The sequence below is a fragment of the Orbicella faveolata genome, unplaced genomic scaffold, assembly GCF_042242905.1.
Source record: "Orbicella faveolata isolate gen_17 unplaced genomic scaffold, um_ofav_v1 contig_1, whole genome shotgun sequence".
In the NCBI taxonomy this organism is placed as follows: Eukaryota; Metazoa; Cnidaria; class Anthozoa; order Scleractinia; family Merulinidae; genus Orbicella; species Orbicella faveolata.
Genome location: NW_028301536.1, coordinates 15,021,531 through 15,040,000, shown reverse-complemented (window position 1 = coordinate 15,040,000; position 18,470 = coordinate 15,021,531). Strand labels below are relative to the sequence as shown.

The window sequence follows — 18,470 nt, the reverse complement described above, 5'->3', positions numbered from 1 at the left end:
TGGACTTCTTCGATCATGAATGGAAATCTCAGAATCAGTATGCCATATACATGTAATAATATTCAAGAACTTTAATGAGAGGGTGAGCAGTACTGGAAGACTACTAGCACCCCATCATTCAGTAGTTAGTGAATCTTTACCTTCAATTGAAGGCAAAGATGTTGCAGGGCTGCCATTAAGCTTATTGAGGGGGGGGGGGGGGGGGGGGCTCAGGTTATTATGGGTGAACCTGCGAGAGTCTTCAGTTTGCGGTCATCCTTACTACAGTTGGATTTAATAGCCAGTTGCTTGCTTCTAATTGTAGCCCTGAGTTAAATCTTGGATCAGTAATGCAGATAGTGTTTTTTTTTGTGCCTTATTGTATTTATTTGTTGTATTATGTCTACCATTTAGCATTCAGAATCTCAATAAAGATGCTTCGACAGACCCAAGCTTTAAAACTTACACTGAACCCACAGCCACACCCTTTGGGCACACAGTGGATAGTGACACCTATAGTGAGGGTGAAGGCTCAACATGCGACTATGCAGTTCCAGGCACAGCGGTGGACTCTGCTAAGGAGGGCACTGATTTGTTTGCACCACTAATCCTAGAGGACGATTCACAAGAAGAGCCTGTTCTGCCTCAGGTAGTCATAACTGGTTTCACAAGAAAATTAAGAAGTTGAACACCAGGCTCGAGTTGTTAAAAGGATGGATAATGCTATCCTCTGGATAAAATTGACAATCACTATCCTGACAATCACTATTGTTGTGCCTACACCTGTCCACTGAACAGTGATTTATCCACTGGGTAGCTTTGTCCAACTTTGTGAACAACTAGTCCCAGGTGCTTAACTTTAAACTGCTCTTTTTGCCCAAAAAAGGAAAATGGCAAGTGTGAGTTTCATTCAAGCACCTGCAGTTTGCATGATTTACATTCTGAGAATTTCCATCTGCCTTTGAATGATGTACCTGTTATCTCTTGATATCACACAAGTGAATAGTATAAAAGAATAGATATTTATTTTATGCTAAAAAGAGCAAATTAAAAAATTTGGAAAATAAGTTGGTGATTGATCATTTTGGCCCTGGAAAAATATAATGTCTGAAGTTGAAAATTCAATTCACAATAATTGTGATTGCCTCTTAACTTAATTTCAGCCCAGTATTAACATTCAAATGAATTCAAATGCTGCAAAAATATGTTCACTTCATGGCTGACTTAACCAATCAGATCGAATGATTCAGTTCATGTCAGCTGCATGTAGATCACAATGTGTAAAACTATTCATTACTTGTTCATTACTAATTGTTGTTTTTTTCATGTGTACAGTTCGAGCTGCACACCCATCACTGTGTATGAGTGTGCTAATTAATTTATTATAAAAATTGGAGTTTTTACAAAGGTGTAATAGTTCAATTTTATTTTCTTCAGCTTCAACAGGACTCTTCCTTTCAGCACAATGTTCTGTGGCAGTTTGAAGACATTCAAATGCTTGTTGGATCCAACCTTCCAATATTTGGAGGAGGCAAATACCCTGCTGTCAGCCTAAGGCTCAGGTAAATTTACTTGTCAGTGATGTCTTGTGCAATGAACTATCATGAATGCCTAATTAGCTTTATAGTGGAATACCAACTATTTGAACCCTGGATTCATTCGAACCTGCCACTTATTTGAAGAATTTTTTTGCTCCCTTTACATAAAAGTTAAGAGACACAGATCTACCCTTTTTTTTCAAACTGCATCTTCTTTCAAGCCAATTTCTGTTCTGCTAGCCAGGTAATTCACAAAATTGGAACTGCTCATTACTTCTCTCTTATAAGATCTGCTTCTAATACAAGATTTTCTTTAACATTTCTGGCAGGAAGGCAACTGGTTTCAGGCAGGCAAAACATTTTGAACTAAACTTCTTTTTAAAAGAACCTTCCTGTAGATTTCTAAACCAGGCGGGCAAAATCATCCTCACAGCTGGTCAATTTGCCCAGTGCCTGGCCCCTCTGTGTAAAATTTTCTAATGAAGCTGTCCTCCCCCCATTCCCAGATGCTTTTAAAGTCATCTGCCCACCATGTGCATGTGATATAACTATTGTTATTTCTAGATACAGGATTGAACTGGTGGAAAGAAGGTAAAATCAATGGCTTACTGCTATACTCAGTGCTGATTATGTTGGTCATTTTTAAGGGAGTGTGGCAATCCTATCAATGTACTGACAGGGTTAGATTACTGGCTCGATAACTTGATGTGTAATGTTCCAGAGGTCGCTATGTGTTATCACTTGGATGGGATTGTGCAAGTAAGTTGTCTTAGAAAAATATGGTTTCTAATGGGGAGAGCCAGGCAGGACAATATTTGGCTCAGGAGCTGCAACATGACTGCAGAAAAATTACAGCATCTCACAGTATTGTTTGCTATAGGATGCCATCAGCAGGGCTGCATGGTGGTGTGATGAAAATTGGTCAATTACCACATTGGTGTCTCTATGTCAAGCCAAGTGGTCCAGAGTGCCGGAGCTTATTCCAGTTTCCATGGCATGAAATGCCTAGGAGTATTTCTATCCCCCCCACCCCCCTCCCCCGCTGGATGGGGTGCTAATCCATCGAGAGAGGCTTTGCGAGCGTAGTGTCGTGCCCAAGAACACAACGCAATGAGACCAGGGACCCGTTTCTTGAAGGTCCGAAAAGTTTTTGCACCCGGAAAGTTGTAGCAAAATCTCAAACCTGATGATTACAGCGCCATTTTATTCACATATTCGTAATATCAAATGAATTCCTTTTTAAACAAGAAGTTTCATGCGTGTACACCTCTCAGATTTTAGATACAGAGAAATTAAAAATGGCTTTACGGACCCGAAAAGTGTCCGGGGCCGTCTTTCGAGAAATGGGCCCCAGACCACTTGATCCAGTTTCCAGGGTGCTAAGCATTAGGTCACCGTGCCTCCCACACATTGGTATCTGGTGGAAAGTAAAATCTACACTCAGTGCAAAGTGGCCCATGCCACCAGTGAGAGCCTATCCTGGTTTCTGTATTGTTTATGACCCCTGAGTAGGATACTTGTCCGTCGCAGCTTACTCTCTAGCATTTTGTTTGCTGGTAGATTCTGGTAATTACGCACCCCAACAAAGAGAGGAACTATAATTGGTGTTTGGTACTATTTCCTATTTGTCAAGTGTCACAAGTTGTTTCAGATCAGCATTATTTTCTCACATTAGAGTAATTTAATACGTTGGTTTTTTCATTCTGCAGTATTATGATCTTTACAAAACAGAGGAATTGCCAAACTTGGAAGGAAGTAATTTCTCTCCAAAGGTTAAGTCATTTGCTATCAACTTTCTACAATGTAAAATGTCGTTAACGTCTGTAAGTTCCACATACAATGGTAGCACGCTCTGGGACTACCTAGTTAATATGACGACTTTGTTAATACGACCTTCATAAAAGATCAGTCAAAATGGTCGTCAGAGCACTGAGAGGATGTTGTAATGTTTGTTTTAAAGTATTGATGTTCATCCATCACTGATAATCAATCATTGTCTTAACTGTGGGTTGTTGTGGTCTTTCTACTATAGGTCATCAAGGATGTAGCGCAAAATATCTTGTCTTTCATGAAGTCAAATTGTACTCGTGAAGGTCACACCTACTGGCTGTTTAAAGGTATGGTACCTTTTTAATGTTTGTTTCATTTGGCGGATCAAGTTCAGGTTTCGGCCAGTCTTTAGTATAAGAAGTAGCATTTGCCTTCCTGAGGTATAGCCTAAAAAGACGATTGGCGAGCAGAGCAACCCCAGCCCGACCTGGTATGTGTTCCCAGGCTACGCGAGGGAAGTTTCCAACTAGGACTTTTTCCAATCAAAACATTATTTATAACCCCAGCATGACGTCATGAGGATGGCGTCATGTTGCTTAGCAGCTTCAGTTCAAAAACTTACAGGATTAGTCAGTTCTTGTTTACCTTTTTTGTCATTTTGGGTGACCATCCGCTTAATTTATTTTTATTTTTATTAATTATGCAAGTTAAAGAGCAAAAACATGTATATGTCTTATGTTGTTACTGTTGTTGTTGTTGTTGTTATGTCAAGGCTGATCAGCTTCAAACTATTCCACGTAAAAGTTCTGTTGAAAAATGGATAGGCTGCACTCAAATCATGGGTTTAAAGTAGTTACATAAACGCATGTTTTCCTTGTTTACTTCCTTGAAAACGTGAAGTTTGATTTAAGTTTGGATGTAATACTTGAAAGAGTTATATTAAATTGAGTACTCATTACTCTCTACAGCAACTGACAGTGACGTCATAAAGTTGTATGATTTGACCTCAATCTGTCAACAGGTATGGCTTGTACTGTATGAGGACTTTAGGCCCGGTCCACCCTACGCCGGGGAAATTTGAAAACGCAGCTTTATTGGTACGCTTAGGTCTACCGTCCACACTAATCCGGCACGAAAACGGAGCATTTCGATAACGCTCTTCAAACCGCAGGAATTTGAAAACGCCGACTGTGCGTTTTAGTGTGGACGGAAAACAATTTGAAAAAAGAGCTTTTCGAAAACGATGACATCACGATAATCACGTGATTTCCGTGCCCGAGTTTTCTTCAAACACAAATCCAAAATGGCCGGTGATTGTTGCATTTTCAAATTTCTCTGGCTTAGTTTGGACGGGGCCTTAGATGGCGGAGCTATATGAATTTTATCTTTGATTGGCAAAGTAACTGAAGAGATAAAGAAGAATACCATTTTTGGCACAAGGTTACTACTTAACTTTAATGGTATTATCAAACCTTTCTCTTTATCATGTTGTATCAACACGTATCTATAAACTACATGTAAGTGGAAATAAAGCACACCTACAAAGAGTTTATCACCTAAGTTTTTATCTTACTGACTATGGCAAACAAAAATTCCTAATTCCAGTCTCATTCAATTAAAAAAAGTAACAAGCTTCTTACTTGAATTGGTGATGACATGTAGGATTTCTATGTTTTTAACTGTTTGGAGTAGTTGATTCACCTTGTGTAGCCGTCCAGGTACTTAGTCCTGACATCAAGTCTGTATGTTGTCAGTTACGTTTTCGTCATGTATCTGTTTACTTTCATATTGCGTAGAGGACGGACGACAAGACAGAGAACTTATTTACCGTGCCTGTGGCTATGCTGTTTTACCGGTCTGTATATCGCATTTTAACATTAAACTATTTCAGCTATTCAGCGTTAAAAGTATAGCACTAAAATTAAGTCAGAGTGCTGCCGGAGAACGCTACTGACTATTCCTGAAAAGTGTCAAGCTATCAAGCTGCAATTTCTTTACAAGTGTTTTAAATACTTAGGTTCCTCGGCAAAGAAAATTACTGGCCCTTGCTCGTTAAATATGGTGTTTCAGATATCGCTACGTTTTAGAATCGCATCAGTTATAACCTGGCAAATGGGCCCGAGGGGGGGATGGTAGGGGGAGGGTAAAATGCCTAGTTCTTCATGAGTCTCTACGTAGCTTAGTCACGAGTGTGCCCGACTGGTATCTGAGAAGTCATGGGTTCGAGTCCTGTCATGTACTCGGATTTTTTTCTTTGTCGCACGCTCAAGAAATGATGAATATTGCATCTTTTGCCCATGATGATGTTATGTGCAAGTTCATGTTGTTGTTGGCACTTTCTCGTTCTTGCCCTGCCCTGAAGGGGCTCCTCCTTATCTTCAAAAAGCAATTAACCTAGCAATTGAAAAGCAATTCATTTAATTATTGTTTTACTGTTTTTTTGGTTTTTGTTTTTCTTTAATTTATCAATTGATACGTCCCCACCAGGGTTGCAAAGAACATGATGAACCAGTCACCACTGAGAGTGGGGTAAGTCACTAAGTTACTCTGTTAGTTCCACTGCGGCGTTACTGTGTTGACGTACCGGGAGGGTGTTAGTTAACATTTGGCCTGGACACTCACAGGTGAAAAAAACCTGTCTTAGGGACATTTGATATCCAAATTTATAATCCTTTAGTTGGTTTGGTCTTGCTACAACACTTATCAGTAATTCTGACACGTGAAAAATTTATTCAAACACTTTTGCAAACATGTTTCTTTTCAATTTTGTTACTTCTTTGTTGTTGCTTTCTTTACTTTGGTAAACTTTTACTTTTATGCATTACAATATGACTTAATTTATGGTGACATAGCCTCTTTTAAGAACTTGTTTAAAATGAGGTAAAATATCAGAAAAGCGTGAAACAGATTTTAAGAAATGGTGTTTGTGGTAGACAAAGTTGGTAACATCTGCGTTTGAGCCGAGTGGCCCATCAAGCCGGCGCTTGTCTCCCGTTATCGATCAGGAATATTTCTAATCTCCCCTGGATGGGATGCTAGTCCATCGGCGTAGGGTTACCCCTGAGCATCAAATTCGCCGGTACCCTGGGTGGAGTGAGACATTGTTTGTCTTGCCCAAGAACAGAACACAAAGACACTAGCCAGGGCGCCATCTCGGACCGCTCGATCTGGAGACTAGCGGACCAACCATGAAGCCAGCACGCCTCCTAAAGTGGACAAAGTGGACTGAGGTTTCAGTGTTTAGTGAAAAGCGTCATAGTTTGTTTGACTAAGAAATAAAGAAATGAAAATCTCTACTTTAGGCTTTCGTTTAAAGTGGTACTATGATCAAATTTTCCCCCCTTGATTTTTTAGGTGTATCACATAGAATTCCATGAAAGAATAAAAACGCCGTTTACGGTTTGCAAATGTCTGCATTAGTTCCGGAGATATTTAAGTTTCAAAAATGTGTAAAATATGCAAATGAGATGACTGATAATGTCATGCACTCAACCCAAGTTTATATCAAGTATATAAATAGAGCTATCTTGGTCAATTTGCAGCGCAGACCATTGAAACTTGGTAGGCTGGTAGTTCTACAGGATACACACCTACGGCTATATAAAATTCTGTTCCCATGGCAACTCACTCTTTTCCAGTCACCACCCACTTGATTTCAATATGTTAGTGATTTTTACCTCGCAAAACATTAAACGAGGCCGCAAACTTGAGCTAACATATTTATATGCTTGCTGGATCATGCATATGAGGTACAAGTTGTAAATATCAAAATGGAACACCAAAGGTGGCCAGAAAGGCCTTTAATATTGGGGAGGTCTGGAACCCAGTATGTTGCCATGGTAACCAAACTGTTAAGCTCATATTGTGGAGCACATTTAGTAGAATCTTACTGCAAAGAATCAAACATTTCTGATACAAATTGGCTGAGATATCTTTTTTCATCATATTTGATCGAAATTTGGTTGAGTGTATGACGTCATCACTGGGCTAATTTACATATTTTAAAAACTTGAATATTTCTGGAGTGAAAAGAGATATTTGAATGTAGTAAACAGCATTTTTCTTCTCACAAAGGCTACCTTGTTTTATGTTTTAAAATGGCTGCGATAGGATAGATGCGATTTTCGTCCCAGTACCACTAAAGTTAATTTTCTTGCTTTGTATTTCAGGGAACAAGGGACAGCCCGTCAGTTACTCAATAACTGCCTCCTACTTCTTGACAATGAGAAATTCCCAGAGGTAATCCTCTTTACCATCCTCGTTGTCTTTGTTCTTAGAAACGATCTGAAGTTGAAACTTAAAAATGATAAACCTTGCATAGTAGAGTGAGCATTGGGTTGTCATCATACAAACTCTCCCCCTTTTCACTTTTGTTCGTCCACTTGCTGTACATTCAGTTCTTTCTAACGGACATCTTTATAAGGAGGACATGAAGCAGGAGGCTCGTCGTCAATATTTCTGAAAAAATTCCGAGAATTTCTGGCGGAGAGCAAATGGAACAATTTTCTGGAAAATCCGTGGGAAGCCTTTTTGTGGACTGCCTCCAGAAGTACCCCTCCTTCCGTTCGGGTCGGAACGTCGAATTTCTTTACCATTTCCTCAATTTAGCAGTTCCATCCCGATAGAACGTTAACGGGAAACCGAATTGTAAATGGTAAGCGCCACCTCTTTCGGTTAGTTTGCTGATTTTGAAAAAACCCTTGCCATTATTCAACGGTCATTCCAACCGGTTCTTTCCGGCAAATAGTCATCAGCTCACTCTCCGTTAAATCAAGACGTCAGGGCCTGGTTTCCAGCATGTCGCTGACCAGTTGTGGGAGTCATGATAGTTCTGTGGTGGGTCAGAGACTTCTATGTTCGCGCGTTCGACTCTCTTCCTAACCGAACTGAGACTTCTGAAGCTGCACCCGAGAATTCATTCTGGTGACGTAACTCTATAGAGATTCGTGTAGTCTCGGTTTGGTGTTTGTTTGCTTACCAAGATCAGTCGAAATCGCAACCGTTTCCAGACCCCAGGAACGAAGTTGTTAAAACCGATAAACATATAACCAATCACAGATCAATCACGGATCTCTGTAGAGCAAATTGCTGTGGACTTTATTATGATACTGCATATGCAGTAACTGATACTGCCCACGGTGGCCAAAGATTTATTATCGTTTTCTTTTTTCTTCTTTATGCCAGATTTTTGCGTCGGCAAGCTACTTGTTGTCTGACCTATATTCACCTGACGATGTACACGCGCTGCCTGCCATAAACCCAACTGATCAACAACAGGCGGATGACAGCGAAGAACCGGCCCACGAGAAGAATTCCTCTCGTGTTTTTGCTGATGAAAATCAAGCAGATACTGCGATGGCTTCAAAGGTACCTGGTATTCAGATCTTTCGTCCTGTTGGTTTTACTGTGGTGTTTGAATTGAGCCAGCAACTTAGACATTTCTTTAAATTAGTTCTTGGGTTTGCCAGTTCAGTCAAAACGAAGCAAGGACTCGCTAAAACACACAAGCCAGTTTTTACTTGGACAGGAAACTAAGGTTTTACAGAAACACTACGCTCGACATAGTCCGCCTGTAACACGTACTGCACTAAACCCACAAAAATGGTTAACTTCTGTCGGTAATGACCACTTCCAAGTCTAATGTTCCTTCAGAGGTGTGGTGCAGAACTTTTTTATTTCCTTTATATCAAACTCATTTTGGGACGACAGTTTCTCGAAACGAGACGGAAATAGTCAACCAGGGATTGCTTTTGGTGGTTTACGTTATATTCAGTGTGATATACACCAAGTAAGTTCCTTTCAAATCTTGGCATCTGCTGTTTTCCTGTCTGCATTCCTCCCTCCTGGTCCATTTTATTATCCTTGTACAGTTGCAGATCAGACCCAGTAGTCTATGGTTCTTCTGAATTCAGAAATCTTACTTGCCACCACATGCAATTCCACCTCTATCTACTCAATACAAAAATATTTTGCTTTGCAAAGTTGATATCTTTCTAAACATGTTTTCCTTATAGTCGCTTGACGTAACAAAGTTATCAGCGCCTGTGACGCAGCAGGATGATTGGATTAAGGTTAGAAACTGTGATTTTGACAAGTATGGAGGATTCTAGCATTAAAGCAGACACCTCTGTGAAGCGGACGCAGACACCAGTATTGAGCCATTTTGTTGCACAAAACCTGCATTAAGCGGACGCTTCAAGGGCTTTTTACTCCTAAAAGCTCAGCTTAGACTCCTTTAACATTGTTCAGCGATGTCGTTTTAAAGCTAAGTAGATTATTTCAGATTGATGCATTGACTGACTGGATATTGTGCTATGAATAGTGTTTGATCTTACACTGTGTTACACTGTGTTTCAGAAGGGTTAATAATTAACTATTATTGCTGAACCTGTCTAGAGCGGACACCCTGCATTAAGCGGACACTTGTGAGGGTCCCAAGGGTGTCCGCTTAATACAGGTTTCACTGTAGCTGTTACTGTTTTTTTTTTTCCCTAAACAATTTGTCTTCTCCTCTGATTAGGTTTCCAAGCCATTACCAAGCAATGTGGAAGAGCGATGTAAGGTGGCTCTATCGCATATCGTTAAGGCAAGTTCTGGTTCAGATCTATTTGATCTAATGTGCTCTTATCTGCGTAAAACCAGCATAATGAAATATCGATCTCTTGAAGACAAGCGAGCATAATCGCATTCTCTGAGCCCAGACACCTATGAAAACAGTATCGTAATTTTGTAGCAGTTATATTTGTGCGCACATAATTTAATTACCCATAAGCTCTCAATCGGATGATCTTGTGGGTTGGCTGTAGCTGCATATTCAATCGCTTTTATCAAGTTCCTTTGCTTAGCACGTTACAAATCTTTTCTGTTCTTTCTTGAGGGGGTCTCACGTGTCACTTTTCTTTCTTTTTTTATGGCCAAAAAATGCCAGTTTTCGTAGTAAAGGAAAGTCATTAGGTCGGTGGTCGATGTTGGTGTTGTAAAGATCTGGTCATGTCCTTAGCTATCGCTGGTTTTGCAGTCTTTGTTTTTGTATTGTAATGTTGAAATCTATACTCCCGAAATTACGGTACGTGACCTACGAATGACCCACAGGTCCAGTATTTTAGCCCTTTTTACTTTAAACTGTCGTTGAGACAATCCATGTCATGTTCTTCTCTTCTTTCCTCATAACAGGGCCTTTCGTGTGTCAAGAAGCATTTAACAGAAGGTACCTCTCAAGGGGAAGTCCTAAACTTAAGCGCAAAGAGCAGCTCCTCCACAGAATGCCCCTCCTCGCCTCCCCAGTCCCCGGCTGCCAGAATCGATGGCGAAGCATCTAGCCACAGTCCACCGCAAGCAGTTGTTGCTACATTTGCAAAGCACCTTCATCCGTACAAGAGAAAGAAGTCACCGCTGGTCCTTGTACGGCCGGCCCGTTGGCAAGAGAAGACCGCTGGGTTACTGTTCTACAAAGCAGCGGCAGTGTATCACTCGTTAGCTTGCACATTCAATTCGAACGGAAAGTTTGGCCGCGGCTTAAAGAACTGTAAACTTGCATTCAAGTGCCTCGAGGCATCACAGATCTTTAGTGTGGAATCTGACGTTAAGAAAGGTAATAAGCTGGATTTATTGTACTCTGACCATGTTCTTTGCTTTCGACAAAAATACACAGAAAATGAGAACGGTTTCCTTTTTACTTTTTTCGGCCTCGCGCACGATGTTGGTGTACAAATCAAAATTAGCAAAAATCGGACGAAAATTTGTTTTAGAAATGCTGTGATTCGCAGGTTATTAATTTTTTCTCTTCAAATGAGCACCATCTTGTAGCGATTTTCATGTAGTTTCCTTCCATCTTAGCTACGTCTAAAAAGCGCTTGTGCCTTTCTTGTAAGGAGTCAAAATCACACATACTCTCCATTCTAATCTTCGCAAGTAGCGTAACACATCGGGCCGTGTTTTACGCTATTCTTATCGCGCCCATTGCAGGCGCGATTTGCCAGTTTTGCCTTTTTGGCAAATTTTGCTTTTTGCCAAAATCGCGCACGTTACTCCTTTTGGTGGTTTTTGCTCTTGCCTTTCGCGCCAGCAAAAACATCGCGCCCTTTTGGGTTTTTGCGTATTTTGCCTTTATTCCGAGTCCAGCAAACTGAGTTGGTTCAATTCCGAATGTAAGCTTCCTTAATCATAATACAGGTTTTGCAAGGCAAAGCGTTGCAAATTATTGTTAAAGGAGCTCTTTTGAATCACAAAAATGGAATCACAAAAATGGAGAAAAGCGTTCTCCAGAACGCAAACTATAAGAGAACGCCACATGCTAGTAAGTTACGCTATATATCGCTATCAGAGTGCTTACCAAGGATTTGGAAACGATGTAACTTTAAACACACGTTTGTCCAATTTTTGTCCAGCCCGGCGATCTTGAGAAAATGACAGAACGAATCATCTTCTGTCTTTTTTTATTTCTTTTTACACGCACTAAGCAAGCAAGTTCCCCGGCTGCATCTTCTTGTCCATTTCGTGTTCATCGCGGCCATTTTGTTATTTACAACAAGCCCAAATTATGTCCAAATAAGGAAATGGATGGACGAGTCGAGTTAGACTGGGATTGAAAGGTTTCCCCATGAACAGAAAACAAAACAAAACATCGATGTGTTAGTTGACCTTTATTACGGTGTTGTTCGCCAACTTTGCCGAAGGATCGGCGAGGATAACGTTCAATCTCAACTGAGCATTCGCCTGTGAAAATAGCATCACTAAAAGTATCATAAAATGCTCGCTTCGGCTTTTTGTCAGTACTTTGCACCGCTCGCGTACTCCAGCCTTTATTACGGTGTTGTTCGCCAGCGCTCTAGCGGCAAAAGCGCCACGAGGCAAAATTAGCAAAACGACAAAATGGCAAAAATAGCGCGGGCCTGAAAGGCAAAAAAAATGCGCGATGCCGGAGGCGCGATTGGCGAAACGCAAAATTTGCGCGAAAGGCAAAAAAGGAAAAAAGTGCTCGAAACGTGCGAACAAAGGCGCGATAAAATGACAAAGTTTTTGAATTAAAAACGTGGTCTCACGCTAGTTTTTTAATTATATTTTTTTGACAGATACAACCACAAATGAAAGAATCCCACCATTTTAAAGCAAAATTTAGGTGCACTTTGGAGACACCTTCTTGAATTGAATTGTTCACACTAAGAAGTTGAAAATTATAATAATGCACTTTCCGTTTTGGTCAAAAAGTGGGGGAAAAACGGCACTTTTTGCCTAACCTGTTTTCGGAATTTTGTTATTGTTCTTCTAATAAATCTCTTTCAGACGGAAAATTTCGCTTTTTGGGGTGCACATAGATAGAACTTCAATTCTGCGAAGTTTTACGACCACTGGCTTTAAGAATGACGAGAAATAATAAGAAATCTAGCGTGAGACCGTTTTTGTTACGCAATTGTACACCAACATCGTGCGCGAGACCTGTCCCAGTTTTCAAGCCTCTATCCATTGTTCTCAATTAGCGTTTTTTCTTACAAGTGCCCTGGTTCAAGTTGTCGCACTACCCGGTGGCGGGTATTATCTTTTCTGATAAATTAACAGAGATACGTCGTTACACAGTGTTTCATATTACACCAACCCTATTTGATGGTTTAACGTACAAGTAGATATTTTGGGAGGTGTCTTATTTTTTCGAGCCCCGCATGAGAAGGCAAAATGGGAGAACAGCGTGTATTAGATGTTCAACCATCAGTATTATTCGACCGCTTGATTTTTCTTTTATTTTAGTGCCTTTTTCGCTTAAGTCATTTTCGGCCAATCTTCGTAAGACCTTTAGATTTTCCGATACCTTTCAACCAATAAGAAAACAGTATGAACACGTGCCGAACTCCGGTCAGCATGACGTTATAAGTTAACTTCCTGTTTCCTAGCAACCTCTGATATTGTCAAAAACTGCGTACTCGTAGCCTTACCAACCATGCAGATTTTTAATTTGATCTCGGCTGAATGGCGCAATTTTGTTTCATCAACTTTTTCATCCAGGCGACCAGCTGTTGATCTCTGTGCTGTTTGTGTGTGGGGACTCGTACCTAATGTTGTCTAAGTGTCAGGGGAATTTAGCTGTTCATCAGGAAGATTATCAGTTTCAATCCGAAGAAGACGCGTTCATTTCTGAAACAGTTGAGGAGTGCATTGCTGGTCAAGGGGAGCATTCTTCCAGCGTCAAGTTTGTGTCTGAGGTGGAGAAAAATTTGCTTAAGAGGTGAAAAAACTGATCTCGCTTTTTTAGCGTTTGTATTGTGCTGTCATGTTTGTCATGAGCAAGTAATGCTCATAACAACTAGCCTAGCTTGGGGTTCGTACGCCCCCTGAAAATCCCCTAAGTCGTGATATGATAAGGAGGCTCATGTATCTAGAATACAATAGTTACCTTGTACCTCTGTTTCAAACTGAACGAGTCACCCTTTCATTTGAAAATCAGTTTGATTTGCCCGAGAACAAACGTGTAGGCGGAACACATTTTCATGTGAATGGTTTGGCATGAAGACTCGTGAAACAGAGGCTAAAGCACCTCGAAAATTGCCTGTTCCCTTTGCTGCTCTCCGTATTTTTGATATAGTACTAGAAGAGACAATCTTAAAAAATAGTTTTGCCTTGTATTGATGCTAAGGGTTTGACTTGCTAAAAATTGCGTTTTTAAAAGTTTGTACAATGACATCGTAAAGACAAAAATTTATATATTTATTTTATACGTAAAGATTATTTGTGCTTTACTTACTGAAACAGTGCACCCCAGGTGGTCTAGTTAACTCGTAGACTCAACATTCACAATTTAATTCTTTGTCCGTCTGTGACTTTTAGTGTTAGTCTATATGACGCAGCTCTTCAGCTAGTGACGACAGACACTAAAGTAGAGCTGATGGTCAACCTGACGAGGCGCATGGGAAATGCCAAGAACGAACTGGGCGTGCTTTATATGAACAAGGCCGCTGCCATGATGGACAGCGGCACAGATCCCTCCTTTCTGGAACGAGAACTGTGGAAGAGAAGCTTCTCTTGTTTCGAAAGCGGTATTCGCACTTTTGACATCACGCATGACAGGTTAGTACCAAACGTTTTGTAGCAACAAGGAGAGAGGCGAATGATTTTCACGGACTCTAATTTCTCTATTTTGTAGCCTCGACCACTCCCTTTGTTTACTATGTCTCTCGCCCCAGTTTTCCCCGTTCATCTGCGACTGATCCTAACGAGAAGAAACACTTTCACAACTTTACCGCCGGGAGTGCCTGCACTGCAAGGTGCTGCGCGTCTTAATCCAACTCAGAAGGTTCAGCAGTATACCGCAAAGGAAGTAAGGCCCGAAGAAGTTTTTGAAAAAGTTTTCACTTTCGTAGTCCCTTTTCTCTGCGTCCTTAGCGTAATCATCCGTGACTGAGTTGGAGAAGACGGCAGCCAGATGTCGGCAGCCAGATGTCGGCTATCCCTACTTTTGGCAAGAAAACCATCACACGTCAAGCTAAAGAGGCGAAAACACGAGTTTTCCCGCCAAAAAGGGACATCCCCTTCCGGTTACCGTCCTTGACTGACGGACGTGTGTTTTTCATAAGCTCAATAAGACCACACTCTTTATCGTTACCATCAAAAAGAAAGAGTAGAATCTGTTCATGTCATTATAATCACTGCGTTGTCTATTCTCTCTCCAGTGCGAACAAGGCGTTACTACTGTCCAATTTAGGCAGATTAATGCGACTGTGCGCTCAGGGTGTGGGTGGCGTGGAAACCAAGCTGACAGGAAGAAGAGGAGAATTCAGCCAGGAAGAGAGGAGTTATTTTAACAAGGTTCCGGACTGTTTTTAATGTTACATCTTCCATGTAGTCCCACTAGCTTGTGTCGACCAGCTGTCGATGGAAAGTTCAGTTTTGTTTGCTGAGCGGAGCGAAATCTTTGATTAGTCCATATCAAAATGCTCCGGCCAGTCACGTTGTCTTCTTTGAAAATCCTGATTTGCTTGACGCCACTTTCCCGCCATTTCCAGCCGTTACGTTGTCACGTGTTCTTGCATAGAGTTCTAATTGGTTTATTACGATACTTGTGGAGGTAGTGTTCATCATCTCTCAGAATAGAATGGTGCTGGGTCAGACAGCAAACTCAATAATCGTGCTTCCTTAATGATGTCAAAACAGTTCGTTCTGTACCGTGGTAAAACAACTAATGGCCATAATTCTATTTCTTCTCAGAAAATAATTACGTCACTTGTTTTCAAGACTGCGAGCAGTTTCATCTATTTGATTCGAGTAAATCTTGAGTTCTCTCCTCCGCCAGGTTCGAATCGTTCGTTATAGAAAGCCGCTGTGCGAGGTGAGTGCAGGCGCAAAGTCGAATGAATCCCCTTCACGTAACCCTGCGCCTGCACTCATATTGTTCAGCGGATCCTCCCCACCCGAAATATCCCCTTTGAACCTCTGCAGAGGAGAGAGGACCTTGAGTACAAGATGGACCACTCGTAGTCCACTTGTTGTGCATTCATGCCATGTACGCTGTTGTTGTATATCGTTTAGCCTCGAGCAACCAAACAAGTTTGCATTTGTTGTTTTGCCGTTCTCTCTTTCCAGGCGTTTGAGTTCTACAACAGGGCGTTTCGCTGTTTGTCAGAGAGGAAAAAAAGCCCACAGGTCTGGGACACCGTCACGTGGGAACTATCAGGCTCCTACTATTCAATGGGCACGCTGCTTCAGGATTATGCTCCTTTATCATCTTATGCTCAGGAGCAGGTAACGGATTACATATAGGCAGTTTATCAGTATCTAGTTGTTATTAGAACAGTCCTTTGGACATACTGACTACATGCAAAAAATTTCGGACGTTTCATTCTCGGACTCTTTATACCGCATTTCGGAGAAATTTCGAACAACAATTTTGGACACTTTGCTGAAACATAACACAAGTAAATTTACGCCTACAAAACGCAAATTGCATTGAAACAAGATCTGTGGAAATGATAGTTTTACTATACCCTCGAGGTTTTTTAGATACACCAACCCTAACCCTAACCCCAAATTCTTACGTATTTCAACCAGTGTCTCAGCAAGGGTTAGCTTCATAAAGGAAACTACTGTGCTGTAAATATTTCTGTATGTATTATCACGTTGTGTACGTGGTTTCTGGTCTTGTGTCGAGAGCCAACTTTTTCTTTTTCTACCTATCAGGCTAACGTTCAATTTATAGGAGTCCGTAATCACTTTTATCTTTAAACTGGTTTCATCGTGTAGCGTGCGGATATCGCAAGTTAACACGGCCCCGGTCTTACTTGTAACTTTACGACTCAACCATCGCCGAGGATTGTTTCAGTCCTTTTAGTTTTGAACTAGACCTTGGTTTTTCAAATGTTGGTATTTATGTCAGGTTGAGCAAGAAGTTACTGAGCTGATGATGAAAGCACTCCGGTTGTTGGAGCCCACTGCCGCTGGGTCTGCGTTCTACACTAGCGCCAAGTCTAGGCAGCAGCTATATCATCGCATTGCCTCAATACACCATCGCCTGGCGTCTCTTTACCATAATTCTTATAGAAACCAGGTTAGACTTGTTAAAACTCACTTCCTTTATGCTAAGAAGGAGCAGAACTTCAGAGTTGTAGAACCTTTCTAAATAACTCGCATGCAACCATAAAAAGCTTGTCATTTTCCTATTGATCGACTGGCCAACCGGCTGATCAACAGAAAATCGGACAGACTGATTGATTGACTGATTGACTGACTGACTGACTGACTGACTGACTGACTGACTGACTGACTGTCTGACTGACTGACTGACTGACTGACGGACGGACGGACGGACGGACGGACGGACTGACTGTTTGATAATCTCTACTTTTAGGTGATTTGAGCCTGTAATGTTTTTTATAAAATCGTTTTCAAAGCATATAGTCTTAGACTCAAACCTCAAGTAACATGTTAGTGAACTAGTCTAAAGTAACCTTTTAACAAACCAGAATCTCTTTCTGTAGGCTGTTGATCACTCAAAGAAGAAAGCGCGCTCTTTAGCTGAGCTTCATTACAATAAGGCTGTGGGGTGTTTACAACCAAAACAGTTCCCCTGTGAGTGGATACGGGTTCATCTGGAACAGGTCGCCATGTGTGAATATCACGTGACAACTTACGGTGGGTCAGCAGCTGCTATTCGAAGTCTACAGGCAGCTCTGGATCATTTGTTTGATACTAAGAGAGCTTTAGAACACTTAGGGACGTTAACAGATGTTGAGAGGAGCGAATGCGAAACTGCAACAGGCTCAAAGAGCGAAGAAAGCTCCAAGGTTCACGCGAAAGACGACTCTGAAATCAAATGGGAAGAGGTGCGGACGTTGATTCCGATTTTGGAATCGCGTCTCACGAACGTTTTGAAAGAACTCGTAAAAGCGAACAGTTTGCTCAAGAATAAGGGAAGATCGGGCAGGGACTGGGGAGGACTGGAAACGGCCAAGCAGATGTACTCTGTGGCATTACGGAGCAGTAGCACTAGCGGGGATGAAGACATTGTTAAAAAATGTCAAAGATTAGCAGAAACGCTTCAAAAGCTGCAGGAAATTAAGCACAAATCCAAGTGATATTTGAAAAGTGGCAAGTCAAAGCGTGAAACGAGTGTAAGACCGTCATTAGAGATCGTGAACCAGTAATTTTCACGAGAAGCACGGTGAAAGTATACATAAACAAAGTTTGCGAAAAGACAGTGGCGGATATGGGAAATCCTTTTTGTAGCTGGTGCTGTGGTGGAACCGACACGAGTCACTCGCTGCGCGCTGACAGAAACATTCCCTTCACCCTCATTTATCTCTTTCGTGACTAGGTGTCACATAAGGCCTCCTAAACATTTCCTACTCTTTGTTGAGTGTGGCAACCGGTTATAGGCACTCATGGTAACGCACACCACAATTGGTTTAAGTTTGGTGCATATTCCTGTTGATTAGTTCGACTTTCACGAGATTTGATTTTACTACACAACTGTACAAACTCAGAGTCAACTCACTTTTGGCGAACAAGTGAAAACTGCTCACTTGACTTGTTCGATCATCCTGTCTTTTAACTGAGATGTTTAAGGTGGAAAAATCATCTCCACTGCTGTAACATCAAGGATAAAACAATGTTCAGAGAGGGCTAAACATTAAAAATATATTTTTTTTCAAAAGAAATGAATGATTTACACACTAAAACTGAGATTAAAAAATTGATAAAATA

General features: G+C 41.1%; 1 protein-coding gene across 1 annotated transcript in view; it reads left to right on the top strand.

Moving 5' to 3' along the window:
• LOC110061239 (erythroid differentiation-related factor 1-like) overlaps window positions 1-18,470 on the top strand; it is a 33,288-nt gene extending 14,818 nt beyond the window's left edge. The window contains exons 9-27 of the mRNA XM_020768071.2: window positions 394-628; window positions 1,417-1,541; window positions 2,165-2,276; window positions 3,227-3,289; window positions 3,550-3,634; window positions 4,256-4,308; window positions 5,084-5,142; window positions 5,775-5,816; window positions 7,457-7,526; window positions 8,472-8,654; window positions 9,302-9,358; window positions 9,808-9,873; window positions 10,461-10,878; window positions 13,284-13,503; window positions 14,103-14,342; window positions 14,945-15,080; window positions 15,855-16,013; window positions 16,645-16,815; window positions 17,246-18,470. Coding sequence (XP_020623730.2) covers window positions 394-628; window positions 1,417-1,541; window positions 2,165-2,276; window positions 3,227-3,289; window positions 3,550-3,634; window positions 4,256-4,308; window positions 5,084-5,142; window positions 5,775-5,816; window positions 7,457-7,526; window positions 8,472-8,654; window positions 9,302-9,358; window positions 9,808-9,873; window positions 10,461-10,878; window positions 13,284-13,503; window positions 14,103-14,342; window positions 14,945-15,080; window positions 15,855-16,013; window positions 16,645-16,815; window positions 17,246-17,842 — 3,091 coding nt within the window. The 3' untranslated portion in view covers window positions 17,843-18,470. The remainder of the gene's footprint in view (window positions 1-393; window positions 629-1,416; window positions 1,542-2,164; window positions 2,277-3,226; window positions 3,290-3,549; window positions 3,635-4,255; window positions 4,309-5,083; window positions 5,143-5,774; window positions 5,817-7,456; window positions 7,527-8,471; window positions 8,655-9,301; window positions 9,359-9,807; window positions 9,874-10,460; window positions 10,879-13,283; window positions 13,504-14,102; window positions 14,343-14,944; window positions 15,081-15,854; window positions 16,014-16,644; window positions 16,816-17,245) is intronic.